The sequence below is a fragment of the Dreissena polymorpha genome, chromosome 15, assembly GCF_020536995.1.
Source record: "Dreissena polymorpha isolate Duluth1 chromosome 15, UMN_Dpol_1.0, whole genome shotgun sequence".
NCBI lineage: Eukaryota > Metazoa > Mollusca > Bivalvia > Myida > Dreissenidae > Dreissena > Dreissena polymorpha.
In genome coordinates, this window is record NC_068369.1 from 48,602,848 (window position 1) to 48,629,802 (window position 26,955).

The 26,955-nt window shown below is 32.2% G+C and overlaps 2 protein-coding genes across 2 annotated transcripts; one reads left to right on the forward strand and one right to left on the reverse strand.

Moving 5' to 3' along the window:
- Nucleotides 1–5,540: 5,540 nt before the first annotated feature.
- LOC127859736 (uncharacterized) lies at nucleotides 5,541–8,396 on the forward strand. The gene is made up of 6 exons (XM_052397244.1): nucleotides 5,541–5,560; nucleotides 5,746–5,792; nucleotides 6,280–6,336; nucleotides 7,019–7,048; nucleotides 7,222–7,291; nucleotides 7,552–8,396. The coding sequence occupies exons 1-6, from the start codon at nucleotides 5,541–5,543 to the stop codon at nucleotides 7,697–7,699; spliced, it is 372 nt and encodes a 123-aa protein (XP_052253204.1). The 3' UTR covers nucleotides 7,700–8,396.
- On the reverse strand, nucleotides 8,387–11,834 carry LOC127860880 (putative nuclease HARBI1). The gene is made up of 6 exons (XM_052399187.1): nucleotides 11,285–11,834; nucleotides 9,657–9,758; nucleotides 9,326–9,403; nucleotides 9,072–9,178; nucleotides 8,748–8,938; nucleotides 8,387–8,455 (listed from the first exon to the last, which is right to left on the reverse strand). The coding sequence occupies exons 1-6, from the start codon at nucleotides 11,817–11,819 to the stop codon at nucleotides 8,452–8,454; spliced, it is 1,017 nt and encodes a 338-aa protein (XP_052255147.1). The 5' UTR covers nucleotides 11,820–11,834; the 3' UTR covers nucleotides 8,387–8,451.
- Between the last annotated feature and the right edge of the window lie 15,121 nt (nucleotides 11,835–26,955).

Sequence of the window (26,955 nt, forward strand, 5' to 3'; positions counted from 1 at the left end):
TATAAGGTATGTAGATAAGTAAATGACATAAAGTTTTCGAAAAAAAATAAATTGTACTTATATCTATAACAAGATTTATAAACAACATATCTAGTAAGGTCATAACTCTATCATATGTGTAATATTTATATTGCAAAGCAATCATGCTGCTTAACAATTCGACATTAAGTATGCATTCTGCATACACTGTGGCCAGTGTAAAACAAGGGACATTATTTGAAAATCATAGCTGTCGACAACTAATCGATGATACATTACAAATCGTAAACATTGTGTCGGTGTTGTGTTATAGCGGATAGTTGTTTTCTCAAAAAGGAAGTATAAATGTAACTATGGTACGTGACCAGTTTAATCCCCAGGGATATGATTGAAACAAATTTTGCAGACGAACACAATATGCTGCTATAATGTTTAGATGTGTTGGAGTTAAGGTTTGTGAGAAAACTATTTGCAATATATTAATTTATCAATACTAAAGACGTAACATTGTATTTACCCAATTAGCATGATTTAAACACACTTAGTAAAGAGAAAACGCTATACTGTCGCACTACATTACACCTTCAAGCACTGTCCTTCAGAGAAGACCCATTTTGAAGTACTCATGTGGCAACAATCGAATGATTTTAACACATTTGGTACGGAGAATGAATCAAAACAAATTACCAAACTTCTTCATCTTAAGTTGTCATAGGACAAGATTGTAAAGTCATTTTGCTATTTAAGTCTATATAAATAGTGACAATAGGTGCCATATTTGCACAGGATTTGTACAAGACCAATATATAATAATAATTACAAAGAAACTTGGCTCTAAGCCTTAGTTTGGGAAACGATTTTAACAGTTTGCACTATTACAATACGGGACACACGTTTTCGCCGAGGAAGAGCCAATTGTGATCCCGTGACTTTGACAATCATTTAAAGCCGACCTCTGTATGGACACCTTCTGCCTTAACTTGATTTTTGCTAAGAAGTGACTTTCTTGAAACGAAATATATCAATAAAACGGAAAGTGTCGTCCCTGATTTTCCTATTCGGACTCCACATGCTACTCTGGAACGTGCACATGCATTATACAACATTATACCACTTTTTCACAGAGCACGGCTCATATGCATTATTGTAAGTGTTAAATATGTACATGTCGACAATTATAATACTTGTTTACAATCATGGAGGTGTAGCAAATGCAGTACTTGCAATAGTTTAGCGTTATTCGATTGAACAAAAAAGCTTACACATTGACACAGTTTTTATTGATGTTTATTTTGCTCCTTCAGTTTTAACACAAACACTTTCCAAAGTCCAGTAATACGATATTCAACAAGATACTAGCGAAACCGTTAACGGGCTTCACTGTGACAATAAAGACTTGTGATACTACATCACTGCTTGTTTATTGCATACTGGCTTACTTTTATACAAACAATGATATATACCGATTAAACACTAGGCGCTAGTATGCAATTTAAGGAAAGATGCGTAGCTTAGACAGGAAACGTTCTGCTATTAAACTAAGGAATGTATATTTATAAATGGCATATAGGCCTGGGGCTTGTCTGTTCAATTTAACTATGAGGGAAAATGTCTGGATAAATAAATTAATAAATTGACCATACGAACACACCATTAAAATGTTGTTCTTATAAACATGAGGCCAAACCATGATATTGCTATTTTTGTTAATAGATGATTTTCTCAAATGTTAATAAGATAGGTTATTCTGCACACAATATATTCAGGAGAAAACGTATTTCAAATTAATTTGCCATGTTTTGATCTTACTGCCGCGTTTAATATTAAATTAATTATAAATATATATGAATGGACTGCCTTACATTAACACAATCGCCGAATCGCATATTTCAGGAATATTTTCAAACTGGCTCTGTTTGAATGTCTTTTGGATCTACCTACTTCCATCAATCTCAGATCACAATGCCGTGTAATAAATGAAAACAAGTAGCAGTGAGTCAACCGATTGTAGTCTAGCAGCCATCGTAAGTATCCATCAATTATTGCCTGCACGATTTTTACTTATCGTTCTTTTGGTTCAGGCCAGATGTGACAAAAGAACACAGGAAAGGGTCTTTGAAACGGTCACAGGAGAGCCGGGAACATAAAGATAAGCAGTCTCTTCATTATTGTCAAACACAGGATTTCAGAAACATATACATAGTGTACATTTTATTTTGTCAACCTAAAAAGAGACATTGAAGCTAACTTAATTACTTTGAGGCAGTGTTCGAACCTGCAACTACCGCATTAGGAAACCAAGCTGTTCAACACGGAATAGAACGAACTATGTTTGACACTATAATAAACAATTTTATTCAGTACAATGTTTTTAGTTCATTCATGCTTGCATGGTTTGTACCGAAAGTTCATTACTTAACAAACACTTCAAGAATTTGTCTTTTAAAGTAATAGACAGACAAGTTTTAATCGTATAACTACACAATTTCAACATGGTGTGTACAAATAAATTTCAAGAATGTTAAACTTAACATCAAATCATAGAATTTTCTTCAAAGATCGAGCGAGCCTTTTTACCTGTTTACTTATATATATCTAATTTAAGGTTACACAGATGTAAAGTTGTCGTGGCCGAGTGGGTAAGGCGATGAAATTGAAATCTTTTGGGATTTTCCCGCGCAGGTTCGATTCCTGCCGACATCGGATACTTTTTGCGACGCGTTTTATTTCTTTTCTAACGTAATTTGATTTAATATAGCACATAAGCTATGTTTATTGTAAAATATGTTGAAAATTGTATGCACATCCTTCAGTTTTAAAATTAAAACAACGTTATGGCTAAATTGATTAATTTACTGCTGAAAATACGAATGATGCATGTTGCATTTTTATTTTTATTTCAAAAAGTAAACGGTAAATCTGTCTATTTTTTGGTATTTTTGCTGTATATAGTGTTTCTATAAAAACTTAATTTAAAATATAACTTAAATGATACTATTTTGAATTTTATGACACTTTGTTTTTAACCGACCCAATTTTTACTTGGCTGAAATCACTTACATTTCATGGCGCTATTCCATAGATTAAAATTTGTAAAAAATAAATGTCTGTAAAAGAATACTTATTTCATCTTGTTTAAACTTTAAACACCTTTACTGCATCTGTACACACCAACTGCATGCCCATATTTGGAAATTTGAATGAATTATGGAACTTTTATATACCCCAGGGGTGAAAATAAACTGGACAAAAGCCGAGCGTGAGGGTGGTTTTGAAAAAATCGGTTTATTTATTTTTTAAGCATGGAAAGCTACCTACAAATTTGCATGTAGTTGAGTGAAATGATGCTGATTAGGAAAATAATTAATTAAATTATATTTTGATATGTGCCCATTAGAGGTGCGCAAGCTTAAAAAGTTAGAATTACCGAAATTCCCGTTCTTACACGTTGTAGCATGGATCGGGTATTGAACACGATACACGTGTGTATTAGCACCCTACTGTAGTCCCGGCGGGGTTATCAACTGCACCAATACACCGGTAAGCAACCAGGGGAATATCATATGAAAAAAGAACTATCATGCATGTTTGATTTGTTAAAGTGTGTCACAAAATTTCCCTAACTGCCGATGACGGCTATAATTTCGGTATAAACATGCAAAGAAATTAACGTATATATAATGTTAATGCCGATATGTTATTGGACATTTTGTATGTCAAATGTTCATTATTTGTATTAAAATTAAGACGATGCTTATTTGCCAGAAAGCGTTTATTTCAAATTCAAAACAAGCAATAATCATACATAATACCAAAATATAAAACTAACAAAATGACAACACTCTCGCTTAACGCAACGTTCAGAAGCACGCGCACTTAACACAATTATTGCAACTAATGCAAGCTGTAATTAATATGTGACTACATGCTATACAACCAGTATCATGCGAAAATTGATCTTATTTAATTGTGGTTCCCTCTTTGAATTTATGTTGCCTGTCGACTTTTAGAATAATGTGTCAGTAAGAAATGTATTGCTTGCTCTACAACCAGCATCATGCGAAAATGGATCTTATTTAATTGTAAATCCCTCTTTGAACTTAAGTTGTCAGTCGACTTTTAGAATAATGTGTCAGTAATAAATGTTTTTCTTCAGTTTCACATGTTTTTTTAAGAAAATTTAGTGAAAGATGCAAATGTGTCTTATTTATTTTTTTCTGTGTCTTCAATGTATCTTATTTATATGTGACTGCGTGCTTATTTTTTTTTCAAGAAATGAAAGATGCAAATGTGTCTTATTTTAATTGTATCCATGTCTTAAATGTGGCTTATTTATATAAGATAAAATGATATACTGCCAGTGTCATGCAAAAAAGGATCTAATTTCTTAATATCCACATTCACGCTTTGTTCTTTATTAGCACCGTCTTTAATTAGGCTATCTATTTAAAGTACAGCAGCCAATTGTATAAATATGGATAACTTTAGCCAATCCAAAAGATAACCTTTGGTTAACTTTATCCGTTTTTGGATATGTTATCCAACGTGGTTATCCTATTGTATAAAAATGCAAGTCGCATTGGATATCTTTATCCGATTTGGTTAAAGTTAGCCAAACATAAAAAACCCACAATGCATATTTAATCTGGTTCCGGTCAAGACGGTTTCGCGGAAAGTGTCATTTCAGACGACAACAAAATGGCTGAAACGCTTTCGCTTCGTAAAAAACGTTCAGTTAACTTTTCCCATGAGGAAACTGCTCTAATCCGTGAAGGTGTTATGAAATTTGACAAAGTTTTGACAAAGAAATTTTCACGCGTTTCAACACCAGTCACCAAGAAAATTCAAGATGGGGCGTGGGCCGAAATAACGGAAAAAGTGAATTCCGTCGGTCGTGCGTGTCGCACGATTGACGACGTGAAAGGTATGCGAACGCCAACATTGATATTTTTCGGCCATTCGTTAATATGAGATATGTAAATATATGTATTTATTAATACTTAACTGATGTATTTAGGTGTTAGTATTCCACATGCCGAAGTCGAAGAACAACGTCCGTGCGCATGTAATCATAGCGCCGTTTGAAACGCAATATGAATCCGTATACCATTTCTAGAGACTAATATATAGAGATTATGCATAATTACAAAAATTTATAGAGCTTATTGTCATTCCTTCAATTTCAGAAATGAACAATTAGCATTTTCCGTAAATATCTGACAAGTTTCAAATTGCGCGAGTGACTGATTGTAATATGTTGCCGAGATAGAATAAGACACAATTATGTAATCAGTAATTTTATTGTGTGTTATTTATTTAGAAAAATATCGGAAAATGGTCTCGAAGGCCAGAGAGTCGCTTACGATGGAGCGAAAAAACGCCCGGCAGACGGGTGGCGGACAACCGATGAAAGCCGCAGACACGGTAACGATGTCAATCATTGAAACAATGAAGGAAACGCCGTCCTTCAGTGGGATTCCGGGTGCTTCTCAATCCGAAACCACCATCGGTATGTGACCACCCGCGTACTTAATTATTAAAAAAAAATAACTATATTGATTATGAAAGCTCCACTGCAATTGTACCTAATTTATAAATACAACACAATCAGATTATACCTAAATCATAAACCACTGAAAAGAATTACGCTGTCGAGTGCGTAATTTTTCTGTGCCAGCTACATACATGTATCTAACTATTCTTACCTTTCATTCAATATATTCACATAATTCCATTTTAATCCATACATATTTTTATTCTCCTTAGGTGCAGTGCGCAGCTCAACAGATTTGTTGAGCTGCTCCAACTGGATGGTAATTAAATCCAATTTATTTTAATTTCCTTTGCAAGAAACAAAACACATTCCATGTGCCTCCATGTCGCTTAAAAATCACACTGTCACTGATAAACATTACACGCTTCTATGCATAGAATTTTCTAGATTGTGTAGTCTTTTAGAAGAGTTCATTTTTTTCGTAGGTTAATTGATACTAAAATAATCAATACTATGTACGCAAATGCCTTTAATGATTAGCGAGAAATTGGCATTATAATCGTACTATTAATATTCTTTCTTGCAAGTATGCTTATAATCTGAGAAATCATGCGTTTGTTTATAAAAGTGTTACATGCTCTTGTATGTGACATCTCCACGACTCCGACATTGGCGTAGGTCAGTTTGCCAAGGCAAATGAGGCTACTTAAGGGGAATACATAATATTGTTACTTTTAATAGTATTTAAATATGTATAAATCATTATAAATATATATTTCAATGATGTTCATGTATTTACATTTTAGACTTCCTCAACTTTGCTGACGATATTCGTCCATTCGACGATGATGAAACAGTAAATGGTAAGTTATATTGTTACTTTTACTTTTTTAAATACATGGCTTTGTAATAGCAACATGTCAAGGAAAGTTAGATAGCTTGTCATTAATGTTCACTTTCATCCAACAATGATAAGCAATTAATATGGAGCATTAAGAAAAACACACAAATGACATTACATAACAATTTATCACTCAATAAATCAAGTATTATTTATTTATTGTTGTACATGCATCAAAACATGGCTTTAACAATAGTAATAATTTACTTACACATTTATACAAAACAAAATTTAACATTTTGAAATCAGTGATTTTGTTTGCCCAAAATTACAGCCTCTTACAAAATATTTCCCAAATGCAAAAAGTTAAAAAAAGGTTGTTTTTTTAACAGCAAAAAGTAACTTTTTTCCAATTGTTGATCCACAGTCACAATTTTTTATTGCACTGATTTGTTTCAAGCTTTAAACAAAATAAGTTGCACAGCTTGACTACCAACTTTTGAAATTGAGTTGCCCAGGCCAAAATCTACTTGCCCCGGGCTCACGGTCAACCACTAATTTCCATCCCTGATGCAGTTATAAATAATTGATATACTGTTGCTCTTAATCATATTGACTGTATATGTTTAAAAAAATCACAGGAAATTATAATAAGTTAATATTGTTTTCTAAATTATTAATAAATGATTTCATTTTTTTTCCAGAAACATCAAAAGACAGCAGTGCAGATCAAGGTAAATAGCATAATTGGCTTATACAATCAAGAAACGCCTATTGACCACACTTATGAAGTTAATAAGATAAGTTAAATGCATTAAATTAAAGTGTTTTATTCCATAGAAAATATTGAAACTTAACATTGTAAATAAGTATTTAACAAGATGTAAAATAAATATCTGCATTTCAGTTCTGAGTGTGTCTGTTCCTGTGAATAATAAGGAAATTAAACCAAGCAGGAATCCAGCTATTGGTAAAAGGTATATCCTAATTTTTTTTCTCATTTGTTACATATTCAAACTTTGTGTAATAATTTCATTTATTTAATAAATTTAATAATATCATTAAGGAAATCAAATTTAAATGGAAAAACTCTTAGACCTTACTTAGATTTAAAAATCAACATAAACACTGCAGATGTATGACATAATAAATAAGATTTTGTTATTAAGTTATAATAACTTATTATTTATGAATGTTTATGGTAAAAAATGCTACAAAGCACTTTCCTATAAATCAGGAAAGAGCAGACCCTGAGGGAACTGCAGATGGCATATTATGCTGGAGCCATTGCAGTTCAACAGGAAAAGTTGCTCCTTATGAAATCCCAGAGAGAGTTTTTTGAGGAGGGAAAGCTCATGATGGCATTTGCCAAAGACAAACTGTAAAAGAATGTCATAAAACAACATTTTTTATCATAAAAAAAAAATAATTCTAAAAATGATAATAAATGATACAAATTACATTTGTAGCCGGGGTTTGTGTAAACAACACAATGGGTTTAAGTTCCAAGTTTTTAATATAATTATGTGAATGATGGTCAGTGACCAAGACTTAGTGTAGAAAGTGGCAATTGAAAATAGCCAACTACAACATCTACCTCTTGCAAGGTTTTACATACAAGTGACTTAACATTTAGTTACTATTTAAAATTATATGGATGAACATGAAATCATCTCACAATAAACACAAAAATGTAAATAAAGTAAGTTAGAGAGTAGACACTCAGTTGTAGACAGTGTTTACAAGGTGCATGAGAAAATTCCTGACCTAAATTTAAATACATCTGTTCAATCAGCTGATGGCTGACCTAGTTGTCAGTTAAATGTAAACATAATGGATCTCTATAATTATGCACAGGGAAAATAATCAAAATTATTAAACTATATATTTATGAACACACATTTTAAAGACTTGTTTTGTCTTTATCAGATGTAAATGAACACACATTTTATAGACTTGTTTTGTCTTTATCAGATGTAAATGAACACACATTTTATAGACTTGTTTTGTCTTTATCAGATGTAAATGAACACACATTTTTAAGACTTGTTTTGTCTATGTCCGTACATCAGTCTGAATACTATTACGCCAACCATAGATCAAGTCACCCATGGTGCCTTGTAATGTCCGTCCGTCTTCATCTGCAATTAATGTTATTTATTGATGATTAGTTTTATTACCCATTATTATTATTATTAATATTGTAATAAATATTATTATTTATTTATGTTATAAATGGTTTTTTAATATTCAATATTATTATTAATATTATAATTATTGTGCATTGCTTATTAATGTAATGCTTTTGTTCATTTTTAAGCTAGATTTAAACAGCCTTTTACTTGCTAAGTAAAATATTTTTAACAAATTTATTGCACATAGTCATAACATTTGTTTCATGTATTCTTAGCATTGAATGAATTATTTTCAAACCTGAAATAGTTTGCAGTTATTGCATCCCTGATAGCCTGCCCGTCAGGGTTACCCTCAAGCTGGACAAGTGGTGGAGGTTGAGGGTCTTCTTCCTCTGGGAATGCCTCCCTCTCACCCCATGCCTTAGCGAGATTGTGCAATACTACACATGCCAGAATTATTTTTGTTACCTTGCCCGGCTTCATTCGTACCTTAATGTTTAAAGAACATTATTTAACATTTTTAAATTAAAATAAGTTAATTTAGTGCATATTTTTTAGATATTTCATGATATTAAACATAAATGTTTTAGTGCTTATTAACACATTAATACTTAATTAATACCTCTCCATGAAGGACATGAAACCTCCGCTTCAGTACACCGAATGCTCTTTCGATAACATTTCTTGTCTTTGCATGTGCGTCATTGAACATCTGTTGCTGTGGGGATCCTGGTGTAAATATGCTATAGTTACAATATTAATTTCAAACATATAACATCAACATGAACTTAGACATGTGTTATAAGAAAAGATTCAGTACAATGTATTTTGTAAAGACCGGTAAATTGATAAGGTGTTCAACAGAGAAGCACTCACCAGGATGCAGGTAAGGTGTCATGAGAAACTTCCTGCATGGATAGGCACTGTCCCCTAACACAATTCCATCCTCCAAACCTTTGAACAGAACAATTAAACAACAATTACAGAATGATCCTCTTCTAAATGTATATAATTTTTGGGGGAGATCAAAGGAACGTTCCCAGTGGGGTTCGAACCCATGACATCCAGTTCGCTAGGCGGACATCCATTACGCCACGGCGAATAACCTTTTATAAGTATACATTTATAAATGAGAAACAGGAACATGCAGAACAATAAATGAAATAGCATTAAAAAAAAATCAATCCATTTTAGAATATGCGCTTACCATGATGATGGGCTTCCAAATAATCAGATAGTACTGAGGTTCTGAAAACATGAGCATCATGAGTACTTCCAGGCCATGTGGCATTTATGCTGGTGAATACACCTGAAATATGATTACATAGAATATAATGTATGCAATTTAACTTTAGACATTCCGTTGCAGTAAATCATTCAAATAGTATGATACATCTTACTATTAAAATGTAGCAAGAAAATAATTCTTTGTAGTCTCTTTTACTGTATATTCATCCCCTTAAGAGTGAAATTGACTTTTTCTACTGAATGAAAAGAATTTCACCACAAGTGAGACATTTAATTAGACATTTTATATCTTTCCAACAAAAGTATGGCAAAATAATTTACAACGCACACCCTAGCAACCACTAATTTGTCTGTATCTTTCCTTTCAATCTGTTCAATCAACATTTTTATAGGAAAACATAAATCTTTTGAAGTAATTTTGATATAATCATTAAAAAATATATTTTATAGACTAATAAACACAAAAACACTGTTTAAAAGTGAATATTTTCAAAATTATTGTTTTCTCTCTAACAAAATCTAAAATTCACATGTTTTTAACCAAAATAGAACATCTATGTTGTATGTTTTTTAAATAAGCATTACTTACTTAAGTTTTTTTCAGAAAAATGTCATAATTACTAAAATAAGGGGGTGGATGAATTTATAGGGTTGGATGAATAGAGAGGAAAGAAGGCTATTAGAATTCCCTGTCTTGTGCCTCTATAATACAAAGGATCAGACTATATTTTAACCATGAAACAGACTTTACCTATCTTTATTTAGAATCGTTACGTCATTTGAACTGAGTACATGTGAGTTTTTGGGCGCAAAATATGCATTGCACTGTGGAAATTTGGACTTAAAGGACGTGTGTTAAAAGAAAAACTGAATAATAAAAAATCGTACCAGATCATAAGTAAGTGTTACGGAATCTTTGATCTGGTGTGTAATACAGCAGGATGCATATAAATATAAATAAATGGATTTATAAAATGAAGGGATACTCAAACTTGAAGGTAAGAACTAAAATTATGTTTTGAATTTTTGTGTATCGTGTAAGTACCTGTTATCGAACAGCACCTATCATCGGACGTTTTGTTTTGGTTCTGTATGCACACACGCAAAAGTGCGCATGACGTCACATTGATAAACAAATGGTCGCACATGAAGTCCATGACCTACTGGCCTACTTAGCTTGAAACAAATGCGCCGAAAACAGGTTAAAGAAATGCATTTATTGTTATTTACACCGTTTTGTGTGTTTTTTGCTATTACTTTTTGAATGCATTTATCAAAACGTGCATTTACACAAAAAAACATATGCCCGTTTGCAATTTTGATTGCAGCAAAAGCAGATTTTTTCGCCGAGTCTGGGTCACGTGATAGTCATGTGACTTTGTATGCTGGAGTAGTATTTATGAAGTGTCGGGTAATAGGTAATGTTTACATCGGCCGCCATTTTGTTTTGTCTGCTAGAGGTGACAATAATCAGGGAATCATTGATATGAATTCTTGAAGGTAGTTTGCTGGAAAACTTTACAGATAAATCATTCAATGATTGAACTGTTAGTCATTTGATAAAACTAAATACAAATTGATAAATACCTCGATGGTCGCACGTTGCCTGTACATTGACACTGTGATAGTGCTTTCTGTTCACATATTGCTCCTCGTGTTCATGGGGAGCAATGATGCGAACGTGCGTTCCGTCGATCGCCGCAATTACAGACGGAAATCCAGCGATTTTGAAAAAAATCTGTTTAATAATTGATTTATGTCTGTCCGTTGTCGGGAATTTAATTGTTTGGTCTTTCAGGTCACACAGTTCGTCAGTTACTCTTGTCACTACCCTTGAAACCGTGGCAATGTCCACCCCAAAAGTATCCCCTATTAATTGCAAATAATTTCCAGAAGCAAAAAATCTCAATGTTATCAATATTTGCTGCCTCGGTGTCAAGGGTTGATTCCGTCCAGTTGGTCTCTCAAGTCTATGTCCGATCAGTCGTTCTATGCGGTCAATGCTGTCAGGTGTAAATCTAAATCGTCGTCGTATTTCTTCAGGGTCGTCAGATTCCGTAAATCTGTCTATTCGTCGAAATTGTCTTGGTCGTCTAGCGTTCGGTATGTCAAAGTCAGCCATTTTGTCAGCGCGTTCTTCATTTGGATAAAGATAACCGACGTCAAATATCTTGGCTAAATCTTATCCAAAACTTAACCAGAACGTGAACCGTTTTGGATAACTATTTTTTTATACAATCGCTAACCGAAAAAGATATCCTAAAATTGAAGATAACCAAAAGTTATCCGCTGGATAAGAGTTATCCATATTTATACAATTGGCTGCAGATTACTGTGAACTTAATAATTGTGCAACGGTGATGTTGATCCATTATCGTTGTTAATTTAAAATGTAGACAACAAGTTAGCAATTAATGAAATCAGTTATTTTGGAAGTAAATCTAATTTTTTCTGTACAGTAGCCAGGTGGATGTGTATTGAGCGGATAAGATAGGCATCACCACAACAAGTTTCTAATACACAGTATAGACTTCCCCTATTATTATTAATTACCTGATTGGAATAAATAAAGTGTTAAAGATCATTTCATGTGAAAAGCAGGATTTCTGACATAATTTCAATCGTTTTGCTTTTATACACAATTTCATGGAACAATGAATATATTGGCGCGATGGAACACAATTTATAAATCAAGCTGACAGTATAGTATCATTTTTTAATTATGTGTAATTTAATTCGCATCTCTCCCTTAACTCGTTCAATGACACGTGAACTTATATCAATTATAAAACATCACGTGCATCATTAAATATTTTTTTTTAATTATGAAAACATATATGTTCTACATGGTTTTGTTTAGTTTTTTTTCTCAACCAGAGAGACATTATAAAACATTGTTATATATAAAGCGCTTTACTTTTCTACATTACATAAAGATATATCGATTTTTTTGTTAAGTGTACGTGCTTGACATATTTATAAAAAGGCAGTGTTTATTTTTGTAATAAAATCGAAAATTGACATTTAATTTGATGCAATCCACATTGTTTAGCGGCCAAGCGCAGTATTCCGCTCTCGGCGGCCGATGGTGTATTGCAATATATACAATGAAAAGCTGGGTTTCTGACATAATTTCAATCGTTTGGTTGATGCGGAAGTGCTTTTTGGTGGCCAAAAATACTATTGTTCCCTTTATTTAAACCTAACTCAGTATTTTTTTACACTTGAAGGTTTGTACAGCGGGGATTTCGGTACCGGCGCGGGTTTATGTGCTTGTTAAGAATTACCGAAATCCCCGCTAAGAGGCAACATATTATCCTGATTTATGCTTTGATTAAACATTGATAACTAAATTGCAAAAGTGTATAGCATATTGTAAATAAGGTAGTACGATATCATTTGTTTCATCAGATTTGTTTGGAAAATACTTTCTGAAGACTTATTATTACTATGTCATGTTATATTTACATATACTTTTGTGTAACCAATGTTTTAAATGTACATTTTACCTTTTTTACATTCGTTTACACATTTTTCACATTAATAAACTATTTAATAATGGAAAAAATATTCTGATAAGAGTGTTTAAATGATTAACACTAATATGATTGTGTACAAATCAACATTAATGCAAAGCCAAAACCCAAACATAATGACATATAGACCCTTTAAGGCGTAATATGGGGGAGTGGCGTAAACATGGGTGATTTCGGCTCTGGGCGTACGAATGTAGCAGTACCGAAATCCCCGCTAATTATTTTCCAAAAGAAGTAACCGAATGGGAGATAATACATGTCACTGGTTGCTAATGAAAAAAAACACTATAATAATTTTGTTGACACTTGAAGGTTTGTACAGCAGGATTTCGGTACCGGCGCGCGTTTAAGTTCTAGTGTAGAATTACCGAAATCCCCACTGAGAGGCAACTTAATGCTGTCAAGAGTGCTTAATAATTAAAATTAATATCATTTTTTTGCACCTTAACATTCATGTGAAGTCAAAAACCATTCATACCGATGACCTATTGACCCTTTAAGGCGTAAATATGGGGATTTCGGTACTAGGCGGGCGAATGTAGAATTACCGAAATCCCCTTTTCATCATCGCACATTAGTGTAACATAAATTTTAACACAATATATGTAGGGAAACTCATATGATTCGCGTAATGTGAAAATGATTATTATGCTATAATTCGACCACGAAACTTGACGTGACCTAATACCGGACATTATGGAATGGAGCTACGCTTGCCGTATTTGACATAAGACCCATTTTCGCAAATTATCTTATCAATGCTTATATGAATTTGATTGCTATAATCTAATGCGTATTCGACACGGAATTATTGTCAAGGTTTTTCATTTTGTCAATATTTATCACAGCAGGGGACATTGCTGACATCAATATGGATACTGTTTTCATTTTCTGTCGAGAAATGATATGACTTATTATCAAGATTATTTTATAGTACGGTAGCGTTCTCTTCACAAGTGAGATTTATTTGTACTGGTAAATTGCTCTTATACTCACCATTCGGACTCGACGATCGGCTCGAATAAAAATGTTAGTCGCTTAAAAGTACAAATTCATCATATTGAGCACGATTATTATTATTATTATTATTATTATTATTATTATTATTATTATTATTATATAGCTTTTAGAAACTTATACCTTAAAAAAAATCCCATTGGAAAAAAAATCCCATGGGAAAAAATCCCATGGGACAAAAAAATCCCATGGGATTTTTTTATTATTTTAAAACACGATATAACGCGTTGAAATCGCGAAAAATGCTCATCATTTGTTAAAAGGTAGTGTTTCTGAAGGTTACATGAATAAATCTCTAAAAATCAGAAAAAATCCCATGGGATTTTTTTTTTCCCATAAAAAAATGGGATTTTTTTTCTATCAAAGTAAAGTGAACGAAAATAAGCACAAATGCTTTAACAATGCTTAAAATCGATAACTAAGCACAAACGAACGTGTTTTATGTTTTTGAAAATCCCATGGGATTTTTTCTCCCATAAAAAAAGCTGGAGGAAAATCCCATGGGAGAAACCAAAATTCCCATGGGATAATGAAAAATCCAATGGGATATTACAAAAATCCCATGGGAACACCAACTTTGCAAGTAAAGTTCATAGTGAAGAAAACGCATTTAACAAGCAAAAATAACCAATTATTAATCACAAGTTAGACTTTTATCTTATACTTTATCACAAATAAGCAAACCTTCAAGAAAAAGGGTACTTAAGTTTGCGAAATTTCGGTTTCGCAAAGTTTTTCCGGTGGCCGTTATTTATAGATAATGTAAGCTGTTGAAAGCTACACGTCCTTAAAAAGTATACTGTTTTAAAGTATGTTTTTACAAAGCTTGATTGTGTTGATCTGAACTCGTGTTTTGATATGTTGTAAACGTTTTGTGATTTAACAATTAACTCAATATGTCATGGTTACATAATTTGGCATTGGATCTTTCTTTCTTCATACGATAAAGGCTTTCACGTGTGCTGCAATTGAACATACATTTATGTTTCGGATTTCGTAACAATGACTAGTTCGTGAAAACAACACGTTTTGCATGTTAGCGTTTATCTCGATTTCGCTCAAAAACAGGCATTGGTATCATAAGACGATGTTCACAAAAGCTAAGACCTCTCCCAAACCCTCTCCGAGCAATACCCCCAATACAACTACACACGATGACTCATTAGCCATGAGAATGGTAGGTTATGTCGATACATAATTTAACACAAGTATACTGTTGACATGAAAATGCGAGCATACATCAAACCCCGGTCCAATTGATCATATCTACACACGGTATAAACAATATGGAACATCGAAATGACATTAGTGTATATACTTAATATGATTGAAGGCGTTGACTTTCTTCTTATTGTATTTGTTCATACATCTTCGTGAAACTATATTCGAACGATAATAAATAAAAACAACCATCACAGGGACCTGTAAATCATTTGGTGGGGTATTGTGGTTGGTAGGCTATTGAAAGGGTGTCAGGGGCAAGAGAAACGAAAGTCGTTACTGCTGCCTGTGCGCGAAAGATAAAAAACTCAACACAGTGCATGCTTTTTATTAAAATGTATGTATAAATTTATACATATTGTATTCGAATTACAACAACTCCGGACAATATTGGTGCATATAATTAACTACACTTTATCGCAAAAGCCTAATCGCATAATTATTTTAAATTAATCGTATAGTGTTCTTGTCACTGGCATTGTTTTTTATAACCTCGATTCAGAATATGGTGTTTAATAAACTGTGATTAAACAATTTAACTGCGTTGAAATACGTTACAGATCTTCTCGTAAGGCTATACGTATATTTCAAAGGATACCCCGAATGGCAACACTAATATCGACAAAGGATACATTTTACATTTGTTTACGGAATAATTATCCGGTTTTCAAAGATCGATATTTAGATATTTATATGGGAAATTGATGTTCCTACACTTACGAATATGTAGTCCGTTCATGTGAATCCTTCTATGTAAAGAGATTCCATGAAATTGAAGCCTTTTTGTTACATGAAGTATGTAAACACATTGCAATTGCATGAAATCCCACTATGTAACCATCATGTTGGTATTAAACTGTGTATATCATGTGTATTTGAAAGATGATTTGGTTTGAATCCCATGATGTTAAAAAATATTTCATTGAATATTGACAACTTTTTCCAGTACAACATTGTTTACAGGAGATAAATTTTTGTAGTGTGTTCCAAAATTAAAATTGTTACTGTTACAGCGACTCTAGTAGAATATATCAAACTGTGTTTTGCTGTTATTTTTAATGTTTGGGTTACCGATCATCCTACAAAAATAGCATGATCCGATATTATATGTTTTATCTCGAACTGTAACCGTCGGAATAATCTATTCGTCCTTGAAACACTAAGATTTAAATTCAAGACCACATTAATTTTCCCCATGAATTGTTGGTCATTTAGTTTGTTGCAAATTGCACTAAACAGTATTAAAACAGCACATGAGCACAGTGACCCTTTGAGTTGCGGATATTTTGCGACATACCTTATGCATAAAGGTGAGTATCTGTTTCACCAATGCTCAATTGTTGAATACACCGATACATTAAATACGACAGTGTCACTTTCATATGCAGAGGTCGGAGCCAGATGCATGCATAATAAGTATTTGTCTTTAGCTAACACTTAACTGGGTCAATCATATTAGTTGCAAATAAATGAAGGCCCTTAATCTTAAATAATTCTCAAACGGTATCTTCAAATTATTGGAATGTAGGAACACAATACTATTGACCAACATAAGAGGTCGTCATTCTTGATCACACGTAAAAATGTGTTAAAGAAATATGTAGTAGTCTAGATTCATATTACCTTATCTTTGCATTTTGGTCAATAAGCAGTAGAAATGGATTAACAGAATATGCCTGTATTATAAAGCTTACATTCAAATGAGCACGCAATAAGCCAAATCCGATATAAAAAGATCCTTCATTTGATATTAGCATTAACAAACGAAGGATTTGTATAATCATGCGAACGTGTGTACAGTTGATGTTATCATTTTAAATACAACAGAACATTTGAATATATAGGGGATGCTTATTTTCAAAGGATATCTCCTCCGTGTGAGTATAATTAAAAATAGTACATTGTAAACGCTGAATTTTAAACGTTAGAATATCGTTGTGAATGTCGCATGTATAGTTGAAAAAGGCAACGTTATTAAAGGAATCATAAACGTTAAAAAAACATTTTCTATCAATTTATCCTTCAGTGTGGCATAAACAGCAACCTAAACATATTTGCTTCTTCTATGAATTTCATATGACGAAACGCGGAAAGATAGCCCTCTTGGACTACGACGAATCATTTTTGCGATTTTTATTATGGTTAATATTAACTGTACACTTTTAATTTAAATTGATTATTTGCAGCATATATTTAGTTATATTATTTTTTTTAACTCTGATCTGTAGAGGGAAACAAGAGTGCACGGATGCAACCCGTCCCTCCGGTATGGTGACCATCTACAAAACTCAAGTGCGCCGGAATTCGAAATTTAAGCTGGGTCGCAGATGTGAGCTGCGAATTAACCCTACACCGCGCTAATCTGACAGCAACTTTTTCAATGCTACTATTTGTAATGCCTAATTTGGTCTTGATTAGTATTTACTTTTAAGACAACCATTTTTTATCTGACACATTTTTTTTCTTAAGTACCCTTTTTGTATCTTAATAATACTAAACATTTTGCAATATCCCATTCGGTTACGTGGCTTCTTCAATGTAAACAATTAAGCAGTATTCTTAAAAAAAAGATACTTTGTTATTTAAAGTATATTTTCACAACTAGGTAAGTATATATTGCCTATTTTAAATAAAGAGTGGTGATTTCCAATGTCGTTTACAATTATCAACAAATAAAATAGCCAACTGTCTATGCATTTGAATACGGAAATGGACTCCACTTGTACAATACGGAATTCCAATGCAGAAGGAAGGTTTTTATAGCGTTGAGATCCAAGAAAATGAAAAAGCTTACTACTTATTGAAACGTATATCTTAGATGCGCAAGCAACAGATTTATTGTTATTGAAAGCTTGTAGCGTGTATTAAAATTTAATCTAACATATCCCTCGACTTATATTGGATATTTTCGTAATGGTTGTCATAGCACACGCAAATAATTATTTATGTGTCTGAAATGCTCGTTCATTATAAAGTCATGTCAAATTAAGCAAAAATAAATCATTAGTGATAATTGTTTCGTGCCTCAGCAAATTTCTTCTCATAATATGTCTTTTTTGGGTTGCATCCACCAATTCAGTATTTAATGGGGATTACGTTTCCGTGTTTATCTGAGTCGTAGGAATTGTGAATATATACAATCAGTTCACACTTTAAATTGACATAATGTTGAACTAACCGCTTCGGTTTGGTGGAAGAAAAGCAACACAACATTGCTATTCAACTTTTCTGCTGGTTTTATGCGTGTTGCGTTTTGAAATTGGGTAAACATGCAACCACTGATTCTTGTTTTATGATCCATTAAGTATGCTTAGTATAATTATATTGCATAGAGACTGCGGTAGATAAAGCGATGTAAGCCGTATGTTTAAGTATGATTCGGACGAGCAATTACCTGATGTCAAACATGTTATTACTCGCAAAGCTACGTGAAATTAACATCGTCTGAGTGTTTTATTACTCGATGTTCTTTGTAAATAATAAATAAATTAAAGGGATCTTTTCACGCTTTGGTAAATTGACAAAATTGAAAAAAGTTGTTTCAGATTCTCAAATTTTCGTTTTAGTTATGATATTTGTGAGGAAACAGTAATACTTAACATTTACCATGGTCTAATATAGCCATTATATGCATCTTTTGACGATTTTAAAACCTAAAAATTATAAAGCGTTGCAACGCGAAACGATTGAATAATTTGGAGAGTTCTGTTTTTGTCGTTAAATTTTGTGAAACTACGAAGATTGCTTATATAAGGTATAAAATACGTCAAGTACGTGTACTCGGCGGAATACCTCAGTAGGCTAAAGCATTTTTACTTCAGGACTCTGGCAGGACTCCAGGGGTCACTGGTTCGAAACCTGGTCCGGGCAATGTTCTTTCCCTTTTTTTAATTTTATTCTTGATTTTTTACTGGAGCTTTTACGATCCAATGTTTACATTTATCGATATAAAGCATTTAATGAATAAGTTAAAAAATGCCAAAATCTGTGAAAAGGCACCTTTAAATAAAAATAAATATAATTATGCACACATTAGTGCCAATTACAGTTAGCAGAATTTATTCAGAAAGACGAATGAAGGACTTGTATTTATTGGTGTAACTATACAATGTTTATTAGATCGTCATAAATATATCATTCAATTTATTATTGGTTTTGGTTCAAGTATAACTTAAGGTCTATCAATAAACTATCGATTTTGAGTATCTATATGAGGCAACATAATACATGTACTTTAAGCATAAGACAATAACTAAATTTATTACCTGATATATCTTAATCTTTTTTTTCGATTAGTTTGTGTCCATCCTCGTTTGCAAAATAAAATAGTGTTTTCGCAATAACTTACGTGTGTTTGATGAAACCATGCATTTACATATATTTGCGCTCAATTCAATGCATTGCATTATAGTAAAACAAAGTCTGTTTTGTATGAAAAAAAAATGTTCGACGCGTGTGTCCGTTATAAATTAATCAATAATATATGTTGTTAATTGACATATGAGTACAGAGCAAAAAGTGTTTTGAATGAATTTTTCAAATGACAAATCGGGTGATCTTCCGCAATGATTAACCTGGTACGATGTTCAATAGTTATTCATAACACCAAAAGATCATGTGTTTGTTTCTAGATCTTAAATAAGCACGGACAATCATGGCATGTGATGCTAAAAGCCGTGTAAGCGATATTAGTCAATGTGTTTATATGTTTTTATAACTAATAAACATAATACCTTTTAACGCGCTCTTTTCTATAAATGTATTGTCATTCATATATTGAATTATTGAACGCTCGACATCTGACACAACATTTGCATTTTTTGTGTTCAAATGCTTTTCAGTATGCGCGCATATTCTTTGTTGCCTAGGACAAGTCCGAAATATGTTCTAACCGTAAGTCATGTGGAATGTTTGTTTGTTTCAAACGCAGTTACAACGCTTTATCTCAACAATATGAATACTTTAACCATGTATTGACCGTCTTGACCATGTATAGAGCTCCATAACACTGAAAGTAAACACTATTGTGTATCCAAACTAGCGAAGTCACGAAGGAACTAACAAATACAAATTCAATCACTTCAATACCGACATCGTGGATTGTAACCGCGCGCACATACACAGCGGATACATACATATCACAACCCGCGACACAAACGTGTGTAATACTTCAGAAATTCATCGCACTTTATGATATATCGTCTCAAGAGACGCTTTGTATATTACAACTATACAATAGTACACACAACAACGCACATAAATAGTATAACCTTCGTCTCATGAACCGCACTAACGTCTTATTTATTCCGTACGGTCTTTTTATCAGTTCCTTTACGTAAAGTGCTTTTTGTTTGTGCGTTTTGTGTTTGGTTTTTGCTTTTTATAACATTTCTCGATAACGATTGTTAATAGTTTATTTAACACTTTAGTTTGTTTTTATTTGAGAATAACCCGTTCTAAAATGTTTCCATGTTTGCGCCTGACTATCGTGCAATTCACAAACCTCCATCTTGCAATTTAAATAAACATCGCCAAACCCAAAAGTATCATGTTATATGTGACATAAATTCATCAACACAGTTAAAATATCATGTAATTGACATCAACATTTCTATATCGATCCCGAGGTCATTTTATAAACAAAATCAATACACTGTTTAATCACCGAGGCAATCGTGTATCTCATAATTTATAGACACCTCAACGCTCACCAACCGGTTCTTGATCTACAGCCCATTCACAAAAAACATTTTACATTGAACCCGGTTACTTCTTTTAGCAACATCCTTAAATTGATCCTCAAAAGCTACTATGTAGAGACAATGGCATATCTCTTAATCCAAATATAAGCTCACATTTTTAGATAAACGCTTTTTCAAAATAACATAAATATCTCAACATATACCCCACACGTCGTTTAACAAGCCATACCAATACGCTGATTAAACGAAAATACAAAAATAAAGTATTCAAATATGCATCATTAAATTCACACCAAACTTCTAGGACAAATCCAGCAGATAGTTGATACTCAACCTGAGCATATACAAAAATTGGCGAAACAAAAACAAACAAACCTTGAACCAACGGCATACCGCGCATGCGCAACTAATCAAATACCCCCTTTATTATTTATTATTTATAGAATTATATTATATTCATATTTATAGAAATTTAATACATGAAATTAAATCAAAATTTAAAGTATTAATCGGATATAATGTTGAATAAAAGCACGCGCATGTACAAATATGCCAAACACATATACAAAAGCAAATATTAGTAGCTTAATTATATAACCTAATGAATTGTAGCTAGTGTTAAGTTAATGTCTATTTAGTATTTGGAATACAGACTTCTTGGTTTACTTAATAGTTGTAAAATTTGATATATCGTTAACAGAACAGGTGTGTAAACCATTGTTTCGTTGAACAAAAACTCGACGGAAACACTGATACAAATACGCCGCAATGTATATTAATAATAGTAGGAACAACAGTCGTCACAACTTATTTTATCTTGGATAACCTTTCCTTTCGTTACGAACTGTTATAAAAACTCAGTACACGTGATAATTTAATGGCGAACAAAACAACATAATTTACAGTGAATGTAGTTACAGGAGCTTTCCCGTTGTAAGTCATTCTTTATCTCAAATAGCTTTCTCCAGAAATATCACATATATTGGCGTATGGCGTGACTTTTTGTTTAACCTACAAATTTGTTTCCCTGAAAATTGTTGAAAATAAGTTGGGTCCCATAATTTATAAAAACACGTTGCGTGTGTATGCTTTTTGTGTGTGAATCCTTCAAGATTCGCCTTGTTGTACGTAGTGCACTCATTCATATTTATTCTAATACATGCCCTATGACGAATATTTTGCTCATGTGATGTTTTTTTTAATATTTTTTTTTATTTACCTCGTCAATAGGTATGTGTAGGTCGAGGCCATCCTACTCCATACCTTACAAAAATTATGTGTTAGTAGCAATTAAATACAGCCTGTGTTAATATACAACTAAATGATTTGCACGTTTATAAACAGCGGATGCAAGTTTATATTTAGCAATGTACAATGTATGCATGTATACATAGATACATAGTAGATTAACAACTTTGTGAAAGCACAGAAAATACAAGTAGCAACTATACTGTCTATATAACACAGGGATCTTCATACTTAATATGGAGATTTGTACTACACATATCATTGTTTTCTTTTGTAAAAGGTAAAGAAAGTGTAGATTTGAACAAAAAAAAAATATATGTGAAAAAAAACACACAGTGTATAGTTGAAAGCATTCGTTTCAGTGCACTTCAATGTAAAGCAAGTACATTTTAAGTTATGGGTTCATTGATTAATAATCTTACAACTGACCAATTTGGAAATTCCGATCCTTGGCAAATGGTGTGCTTTTGAATTTCCCATGCTAGTTGAAAACTATTTTTTAGCCCTGGTACTGTTGGGATTTTACTATGTTTTTTACAGATAAAAACATACCTTTTCATTTCAAGAAATAAAATATTAATGGGGGTCATTTTTTCAGAACAAATCCCAAGTAGAACATCTTGGCAAGAGATGTTGGGAAAATTGATGTTGTTTAGATTCATTTTATAATTTTTATAATTGATAATGGGTTGAGTGTGTTCACATTCCCAGAAAAGATGAGTTAATGTTTTCTAATTTTTTTAAACAAAAAGAACATAGATTGTCGTTAACAATTTTCATTGTATATAACAGAGATTTTGTACCCAAGATTCTGTGTACAATTCTAGTTTGAAGCCATTGTATATATGTATCTCTGGAGTTTTCAAAAAAAACAAAGTTATGTACAAACTTCCAGTCAATGTTATTAAATATTTCATTCCACTTATTTTGACATGTAGGTTTTTCTTTATTAAATGTATATGTGCTATATATTGATTTATTTGGTTTTGCTTTAAAAACAATAACATTCAGATAGGAAGAGATAAATACTCCAGTGGTGTTTGGCTTGTTAACAGTAGCAAAACTTGTTTTTTTAATAAAATCCGATACAGTTCTTTTAACTCCTTCATAGAATAAAAAATTTAGCACTTTTCCAGTGTAATTCTCAATATCATTCTTGGTCTTAAACCCTCCAGAGGTACATACTATGTCTCTAACAAGCATAATTCCTCTTTCATACATGTTCTTATCATAAATGCAATTCATACCAATTTTAAAGTTGTCATTGTAAAATAATGGCATATTTAATACATCATCACATGTACAAATCTTTAATTTGTTAACATATATGCTATAGTAATTAAGAACATCTTTCCAAAATGTGTTAGTTAATCTTTTAACAATTTTTTAGCACATATGCATTACCCATATTTAACATTTTTTTTAACATCAAACAGTGAATAGACTAATACAAAGTATTTACCTGTACATAGTGCAAGTTTCTTTATCCATGTTAGCTTCATACTTTTTTCAAATGAGTATATATCTATCATAGTCAGCCCTCCCTCTTCATAAGGTTTGATAAGAACATTGTGTTTGATTTTTAAAGGACCATCCCATATGAAGTTGTAAAAACAATTGTGTATTTGATTTAATATGTGTACTCCTGGACTGGGAAGAGCAATAAATAAATGAGTGAAAAGGGGGAGTAACATGGATTTAACTACAGTTATCTTTTCTAAAGGTGAGATATTTCTCCTTTTCCAAAAATTTATGATATTTTGTAACATTGTCAATTTGCTAGGATAATTATAATCAATCATTTTCTCTAGGTTGACATCAAATATGATACCTAGTACTTTGAAATTGGTTGAACCCCATATAAGTTTGTATTTAGTTTTTATTGAGTGTGTACTATATTTCGTGGAGCCTATCCATATGAGTTTTGTTTTGTCATAGTTAATTTTTAGTCCAGATTCCAGGGCAAAGGTATGCAGTAGATCAAGTGCTGTGTTAAGAGAACTTTCAGAACCGTCTAATAAAAGTGATGTATCGTCTGCAAATTGGGAAATTTTGTATTCAATGTTTTCAATAGTTATTCCTTTAATTTGTTTTGAGTTTCTTATTTTGATTACCAATGTTTCTGCACATAGTATAAAAATGTAAGAACTGATCAGATCGCCTTGACGGCAGCCTTTTTCAATTTTGAATGATTCAGACAGGAATCCATTGATTTGAATGGATGACATAGTGTTGTATAAAACAAGAGAGATCCATTTTCTGAACATTGGACCAAAGTTAAAATAAATTAGAGTTTTTTCAATGAAATTGAATGCCAATGAGTCGAACGCCTTTTCAAAGTCTAACGTTAATAAGAGTCCTGGGATTTTGTTATCTTCTGTATATTTTAGGATATCATACAATAGTCTAGTATTTTCACCTATATATCTTCCTTTTATAAATCCAGTCTGATCTTTGGAAATTAATTGGTTAAGTACTGTTTTAAGTATGTTTGCAATTGTGCCTGAAGCTATTTTGTAAACAACATTTAAGAGAGTTAATGGTCTAAGATTGTTAAAGGTTGTTCTTGGCTTATTTTCTTTTGGTATACAGGTGATAATACCTTGTTATTGAGTGATTGACATAGCTCCAGAAATAAAAGCATAATTAAGACTCCTTAAAATGAAATTCTTAAGATCTTTCCAGAAAACTTTAAAAAATTATGTTGTGAAGCCATCTGAACCTGGACATTTAAAATGTTTCATATTTTCAAGGTAGTTGAGATTTCTTCCATTGTCAATATGCCTTCTAATGCTTGAGCTTCATCGTTATTCAATTGTTCACCGTGTATCAAATTAAGTTAATCAAATATAGTGTTATCACTTTCTTTTGTTTCACCTTTGGAGTATAAAGTCTTGTAATATGAGGCAGCTTCTGCTAAAATTTCATTTTGATCATATATATTGTGGCCATTATTGTTTATAATATAAGGTATTGTTTTGCTAGATGAGTGTTGTTTTTCCAAATTGCAAAAGTACTTCGTGGGTTTTTCGCCTTCATCAATCCATTTTGCTTTGGATCTTATGAATGATCCTTTCATTTTAATATCACGGGTATCAGATAGTTCCTGCTGTAACAAATGGAGCTCTTCAATATTATTTTCAGTAATATTTTTTTATAGAATTTCAAATTGTTTTATAATAAAATCTTCCCTGTCTTTCCTCTGTTTAGATCTGTATGATGAAAATGAGATAGTTTTGCCCCTGATTTCCATTAACAAGGTTTCTAAAAAAAGCTGGTCATTTATGGTAAACTGAATCTCACAATCATCAATCGTGTTCAAAGAGTCAATGTTATATACAGGCAGGCAATATTGTTTTTTTATTTCTCCAATTTTTATTTTCATACAATCAAGATATTCTTGATCATGTAGCAGAGAGTTATTGAATTTCCAGAGTTCTTTACCATGGGTTGTGTCGCAGATTTTTAATTCTAATGTTATAGCTGAATGGTCAGATTTGTAGCTTGATTGTATATCAGATTTTCTAATATTTTAAACAAGATTACTAGTGACAAGGAAGAAATCCAGCCTACCTTGTTGAAGAGTGTTTGGTTTTCGCAAAGTGTACTGATTAATAGTGCCATTCATTAGTCTAAAACTATCTATCAAGTTTCTATCATGCATTGCAGAAGATAACAATTCTCTTGACTTTTTATTATTGTTAAGATTTTTGTAATGGACATAATCTAATTTAAAATCCAATACAAGATTAAAATCTCCACAGATAATATAGGTATCATTTCCTAAGTTGTCTATGTCAGAAAGTAATTCACTGTAGAAATTTGGTTGATCAGTGTTAGGTCCATACAAGGTTCATAGCGTGAACCTTTGTGTATCAAATGTTATATCTAAAATTAACAAGTTCCCAGACTGGTCTTTTTTAATGGCATGAATAGTTACTGGTATATTCTTTTGAAATAATATGCAGACACCTCTTGAGTTTGAATTACCATGGCTAAAATAACATTCACCATCCCACTGAAAATAAATTTGCTTTTCTAAAGATGGAGTGAAGTGGCAATCTTGTAGACAATAGAAATGTGCTTTGAATTTTGTTTAAAAAAATTAAATACATCATTTCGTTTTTTACACTCATTTAATCCACGGCAGTTGTAAGAGAGTATTTTTATATCAGTCATCAGTAAATAAACTCATTTTATTCCTTTGATTTATTACCAGTTTACAAAAAAATGAACCCAATAATAAATAATCATGAAATAATGACATGTAATATTTTCATAATTGTTATGCACATGTATAGACAAAAATAATGTGTTCATTACACTTGTGGTCTGAATGGTATTTGTATAAAACGAGAAACACATGAGCAAAGTACAACACAGTTTGCTGTTTTTTGCAAAAAAAGAACTCAGTTTTTAAATATGTATGGCACATATTAAATTGTAAGGAATAATAACATTTACAGTCAGCATTGAATTGCTCTTTGTCATTGTAACAGCACAACAGTTCTGGAGCACAATATTTATATTGAAA